The sequence below is a fragment of the Pseudophryne corroboree genome, chromosome 5 (assembly GCF_028390025.1).
Source record: "Pseudophryne corroboree isolate aPseCor3 chromosome 5, aPseCor3.hap2, whole genome shotgun sequence".
NCBI classification, from domain to species: domain Eukaryota; kingdom Metazoa; phylum Chordata; class Amphibia; order Anura; family Myobatrachidae; genus Pseudophryne; species Pseudophryne corroboree.
In genome coordinates, this window is record NC_086448.1 from 777,400,922 (window position 1) to 777,407,669 (window position 6,748).

The following is a 6,748-nucleotide window of genomic DNA, read 5'->3' on the forward strand; positions in this document are numbered from 1 at the left end:
TGGCCTATGTCAGTGTCCTGTACATGTTTGCCTGTCTTGATGTTGCCATAGTGCATATTTTTAAAATTTAAATTATTTGTTTTGGTATTTCTGCTCCTTATGTTTTTGTAAAATAAAAACCAAGCATTTCTAAAGGTATAAATGTTTATAAGCATAATGGGTGGATGTATACACAATAGCATGATTTATGAATATATCATATTTTATATCATATTTTATACAGTGTCGGAAAAAAGCAGTACTACTCGTCGGCCAGTAAATCCTAACACATCTGATGATGATGACGCTGCGGAAGCAGGTAAAGTGTCCATTGTAGTATAGGGTATGCTTGTAAAGGAATGGGCATAACAAAATTGCACTTTCATTAAAAGGTCCATCAAAAGAAGTATGGAGCAGCAGAAGTGGCTCTTCTGTTAGACATCACCACAAGAAACCTGTGGCCGAAAAGAAAGCAAGGTCGTCTGTCCAGCCACAAACACAGCAGGCTACCCCGCCACGAAGATTATCGTCCGTATGTTCTGTCCCCCCACTCCAAATTTTGGACACACCTCCAAGACGTCATCCACACTCCCCTCATCTTGATTGTGAGTATCAAACTGGAAAAAAAGTGTAAAATGTCAGGACATAATCATGATCAGTCATAACCGCATTAAGTCCAAACACATCCAAAACAAAAATACTTACCGCAGTAAGTAAAAGCAGAAATGGAATCCAAACTAAATGGCCTTGTCCACATCCAGTAAAGATATGTATGTCCACTTGAGTCATACAGTATGACATTGGGTGTAAGATGCTGCAACAAAAAAGCATGTTGGTTTGTTTGTAAAAAGTAAGTTTGTTTTTCCAAAAATCTCATGTGTGCTTAAGGCAACATTGCAAAATACCTACAAAAACATTACTATGTTTGTTTGAACAAAGCTATAAGGTAACACATTATGTATTACAATGTTTATTTTATGCTGGAGTATGTGTGAGCTACAATAAAACTAAAGTGTTTGCTTTCACAATTAAGTAACCAGACACATTTGCCACAAGCAGGCATATGTATGTATTTAAGCAATGAGTGATGATGTTGCTAGGCAGAATAGTTGAAAGCAACAGTGAATGACATGTGTTCCATGTGTAGTGTTTTGTTTTCATTTCACAACCATATGGATAGCTAACGGAGATATGTTTAACATTTCAGCTTCGAGTCCTGGGAACAGCATCCCTCTGCAACAACACCAACACAGTGACATGGAGGAGACAAACATCTTAGAAATGCAGCCATTAATGCAAGGAATGAGCCCCCCAGCACCTGTGAGTACACCACCACTGCAAAGCACACCACCCCCATCACAACACAGCCCAACAAAACCAGGAACACAAGGCCCTGATCAGGTGTTTTGGACTATTTGGGCTAGACAGCAGGCCACTAATGAAGATTGCCTGCGTAAGCAGACACAAATGTTTGCAAGCCTACCATCTCACCTCAGAAGAATCTCTAGAAATCTGAGTGGGCAAAATGAGCAAACAACCAGAATAGGCAATACCATGGAACTCATGCGTACAGACATTACACAGGTCATGGGCAACTTACAGCGCATAATGGAAGAACAGCACAGACTAATGGAAGAACAGCACAGACAACAGCAAAGTTATATGAACATTTTTCAAAACAGTCAAAAGATTAATGAAAGCTTATTCAGAATAGTAGACAATCAAAATGCTGCTACACGTGAACTCAATGCCACCCTCACTAACCTGAATGAAACACTCAGATGCATGCACAAACAGCAAACAACCAGCAGTTCTGGTACGACTACTCCAAATATCACGCCAGTCTCATCACCACCAAGACGGTCCACCAGAGCACGCCAACATGACAGTGCTAAAGGCAAAGGACAGGACAAGCAGCCACCAAAAAAAACGTTAAAAAAAGTTAGACATTTGTGATAATTAAAGTTAGCAAGTGTTTTTGATGCTTTACAAAATATCACACTTAGCTCCTTGCCCCTTTTTTAAACATAATTAATTATAAGTGCACCAAATTAATTGAGAAAAATAGTACGCACATTTATTCCTTTTCATTTATTTTGGGTATTGGAGGAGGAAAATGTTGATGGAGCCACACATACATGTTAGCAGGAAGTAAACTGACCACTTGATTTTTTTCTAATCATTACTCTTTCTAGATTCCAATCATTCTCTTTGCCTGCAGATACAATAATTGCCAGCCAGGCAGAATGTCTTTAGCAGGAAGTAAACTGACCACTTGATTTTTTTCTAATCATTACTCTTTCTAGATTCCAATCATTCTCTTTGCCTGCAGACAATCCAAATTACAATGTTAGTGATACATATCTTAGCTATCTTATCTATACAACATTACAAGATTAACACAATTGAGTGGCATAAAAAGCTTGTAATATGTTGCCTTTGTTTTTTTGGAAAAACATTGTACAAATGAATGTCAGTATTGTTGGGACAGGTTTGTGTGTGCTAAAAATTATTAAGCATGTTTTTACACATGATGCTGAAACAAACAAATATGTACTTTTACAAAAAAAAATCTGTTTATAATAATGTATATGTGTAGCAAACTGTGTATTTACTTACACATCATCAAGTTTCCAGCATCAAACATTAGGAAATAAATTAATTCTGATTACAGTAAGTTTGTGAGTCTTAAATATGATGTTGCGTCACACATAGGGACACATGTATTCCTCAAGGCAAACATATTATATGTTGAGGATAGTTTTTTGGGAACACTGGTTCTCAAACTCGGCCATCAGGAACCCACACAGTGCATGTTTTGCAGGTCTACTCACAGAATCACAAGTGACATAATTAGCTCCACCTGTGAACCTTTTTACATATGTCTGTGAGTAATTCATACACCTGTGCTTCTACTGGGTTACGAGAAAAACATGCACTGTGTGTGGGCCTGGGGGCCGAGTTTGTGAACCTGTGCATTAGGACATTACACACAATGATAAAGTGAAATACTAAATGGATGATGTGGGCTTGTAAGAAATTAGCACTGTAAGATTTCAAACACTTATCCAGACTTAATGCATGCCACTCATAATCTGTGGTTTTGATATTAAAAATACACACAATACACATGCAACATTTGTTGACCATATAGCGAGGGTATGTTTGTTTGTGTCAAGGAGACAGACACATTCTGAGTAATGGATTTTGACCAAAAAAACAAAACATCTATTTATGAAGACACAACAAATGAAATAAGCAAACCAAGCTTAACTTAGAAATAGCTATTGATGATGTGTTGCCTAACCTGCCTCCCTACATCAGTACTCCAAGTATCACCAGATGTCTCTAATTCCTCTGCTTGCTGGCTGCTTTCTTCCTCCTCCTCAACATGTGGCAGATGTTGTTGCAAACACATGTTATGAAGAAAGCGGCAGCAGAACACAATTTGAGTCACCTTGGAGGGACTATACAACAAAAGTCCACCAGACTTATCCAGACACCGAAACCTAGATTTCAGCACACCAAAACATCTTTCTATCACATTCTGCGTGGACTTATGTGCATGATTGAAATTGTTTTCAGCAGGGGTATCAGGTCGGGACAATGGAGTTAGAAGCCAAGAGAAACAGCCATATCCTCCATCACCTAAAAGACAGATATAGTAACGTGATTCATGTGAAGATACAGCAACGCATAAGTAACACACTGTGGGGCAGATGTATTAACCTGTAGAAGGCATAAGGAAGTGAAAAACCAGTGATATGTGCAAGGTAATAAAGGCAGCAGACAATCTGATCCTAAATGTTCATTTACGTATTGGAGCAGATTGGCTGGTGCCTTTATCACCTTGCACAGATCACTGGTTTCTCACTTCCTTATGCCTTCTACAGGTTAATACATCTGCACCTGTATTTGGGCAAAGTATACGCAGGCCTACACATATCAAATTACATACCCAGCAGCCATCCCATCTGGCATTTGTCTGTCCTCAAACTTATCAAAGAGGGATGACTGACTGAGGATGAAGGAGTCATGGCAGCCCCCAGGGTAACCAGCAACAACACTCATTATTTTGAGATTTGCATCACAAACCACCTGCACATTTGTGGAGTGTTGAAAATGGCGATTTGTATATATGTGCTGCCTGCCCCTAGGTGGTCTCAGCTGAATGTGTGTGCAATCTATGGCTCCAAGCACATTGGGCATGCCAGCCAGCTCATAGAAATCTACCCTGACGGCATGCCACTGAGACTCCTGGGTAGGGAAGCAGATTGAGGCCTCGATGTGTGGCTGCAAAACAGCCAAAACCTGTGTGAACATTTTAAAGAACAATAAACTTGAGATTTTAGGACAGAACTGGCCACTGAAAAATTAAAACAAACACAAAACAGAAGAGGTTGTTAGGTATACATCACCTGTGTTAAGATTCTGGAAAATGTGGGCTGTGAGATTCCTATGACATCCCCAGACACAGCCTGAAAGCTGCCAGTAGCCATAAAGTGCAACACAGCCAGGAGTTTGTGCAGGCCTGAGACAGGGCGAGAGCGTGCTGTCTCAGGGTCTAGGCCCAGTTTGACAAGGTCATACAGACGGAAAATGTTGTTACGATTTAGACGGAACATCTGTATGACCTTATCATCGGACAATGCGTTCAAGTTTAAACGCCCCCTAAAAAAACGAGGCCTGCGCAGCCTCAGCGGAACCTGTACAACCTGCTGACCATGTTGAGTTTCTTGGCCCTGGGTACTTACAGGCTGATGTCTGAGTCTGAGGAATCCCACAGCACACAAAAGATCACTGGCCCACAGTCCTGCTGCCATTTCTGAGTGTAGGTGTATTGAAATGGGCCTAACATCCTTTTATAGGCATCCTAATTCAGGTGTGAGTGATTTTTTATTTGCAACACATGTAAACACGACTGAAAAAAGCAGGTCTATTTTTTTGCCGCTTTTTTTAACGAATCTCAGAAAAATACGACCGCATTTGAGCCCTCAGAGACTAACACCCAAATACGAATGAATAGTGAATTCCCGTATTCTATGAAATAACAGCCGCGTTTGACCGATGGTCTATTCATTCGTATTTCGGGACGTTGTCATTCAAACCATTACGAATAGACCAAACACTGCCGAGATTGGTGCTTAGTGAATTCCCGGATTGGGACTTAGAAAAAAAAACACAAATCGATCAAACTCGGACTTTTAGTAAATACTGGCCACTGTGTCTGGAGGCACTGCTCTCGGTGCCTCTGGCTGCCAATAAGGGAGGTCCGGAAATGGGGGGCGGGGCCAAACATCGGGCAGTAAAAGCCCATTGTAAAAAGGCCCATATGCGGCACCTAATAGCAGTGCCTCTGTGATAGGGGCATGCTTTAAGCCCATACGAAAGCACGACCCTGTCACTATGACTGGTGTGATTGGTCAGTGGGCAGGGCAACAAAGCACCTAACTCCCGGGGCTGGCTGACGCGAGCATTAGCTGTCCCCCTCCCGCTAGCTTATACCAGCTGCGGCCTATAATGCATTCCCCCAGCTGGAGTTTACAACCATGGACGCGGTGGGCGCATCATACAGAGGGAGAAAAGTCCTGCAGCAGAGGTCCCCGCTCTGCTACCCTGTGCTCCTGGGTCCACCAATGTTACTGCCGCTGCACTTGTCAAACTGACAAGCAGCGGCGCGGGCAATGTGAACAGCGACGGGCTTCAGTGCTGGTGTCTGACATGTGATACTTAGCAAACTGCCACTGCAGGGTTTCCGGAGGCAGAGCCCCGAGCAGCATTAAAGAAGACCGGGATGGGTGAGGAGACTCCATAACGGTATGTTGTAACTAATGATGTGCACCGGAAATTTTTCGGGTTTTGGATTCTGTTCCGCGGCCGTGTTTTGGATTCGGACGCGTTTTGGCAAAACTTCCCTGAAAATGTTTTGTCGGATTCGGGTGTGTTTTGGATTCGGGTGTTTTATTACAAAGAATCCTCAAAAACAGCTTAAATCATAGAATTTGGGGGTCATTTTGATCCCATAGTATTATTAACTTCAATAACCATAATTTCCACTCATTTTCAGTCTATTCTGAACACCTCACACCTCACAATATTATTTTTAGTCCTAAAATTTGCACCGAGGTCGCTGGATGACTAAGCTAAGCGACCCAAGTGGCCGACACAAACACCTGGCCCATCTAGGAGTGGCATTGCAGTGTGGCACTTCAAAAAAATAGTCCCCAAACAGCACATGATGCAAAGAAAAAAAGAGGCGCAATGAGGTAGCTGTGTGACTAAGCTAAGCGACCCAAGTGGCCGACACAAACACCTGGCCCATCTAGGAGTGGCACTGCAGTGTCAGGCAGGATGGCACTTCAAAAAAATAGTCCCCAAACAGCACATGATGCAAAGAAAAATGAAAGAAAAAAGAGGTGTATAAACACTGACATGCACACTTTAACAAACCCATCATTTCAGCGACAGGGTCTGCCACACAACTGTGACTGAAATGACTGGTTGGTTTGGGCCCCCACCAAAAAAGAAGCAATCAATCTCTCCTTGCACAAACTAGCTCTACAGAAGCAAGATGTCCACCTCCTCCTCATCGTCCGATTCCTCACCCCTTACACTGTGTACATCCCCCTCCTCACAGATTATTAATTCGTCCCAGAGCCGGATTAAGTCCATGGGGGGCCCGGGGCACTTAAGAGAGTGGGGCCCCTAATAGAGAAGGCAGAATATATATATATATATATATATATACACACACACACACACCCAGGGC

The 6,748-nt window shown here is 42.2% G+C and overlaps 1 protein-coding gene across 1 annotated transcript; it reads left to right on the forward strand.

Annotated features, from left to right (window-relative positions):
- The first annotated feature begins 229 nt into the window (after positions 1-229).
- LOC134929447 (uncharacterized) lies at positions 230-2,559 on the forward strand. The gene is made up of 3 exons (XM_063925073.1): positions 230-298; positions 372-584; positions 1,187-2,559. Exon 3 carries the CDS (start codon positions 1,237-1,239, stop codon positions 1,933-1,935), a length of 699 nt encoding a protein of 232 aa, XP_063781143.1. The 5' UTR covers positions 230-298; positions 372-584; positions 1,187-1,236; the 3' UTR covers positions 1,936-2,559.
- Positions 2,560-6,748: the final 4,189 nt, after the last annotated feature.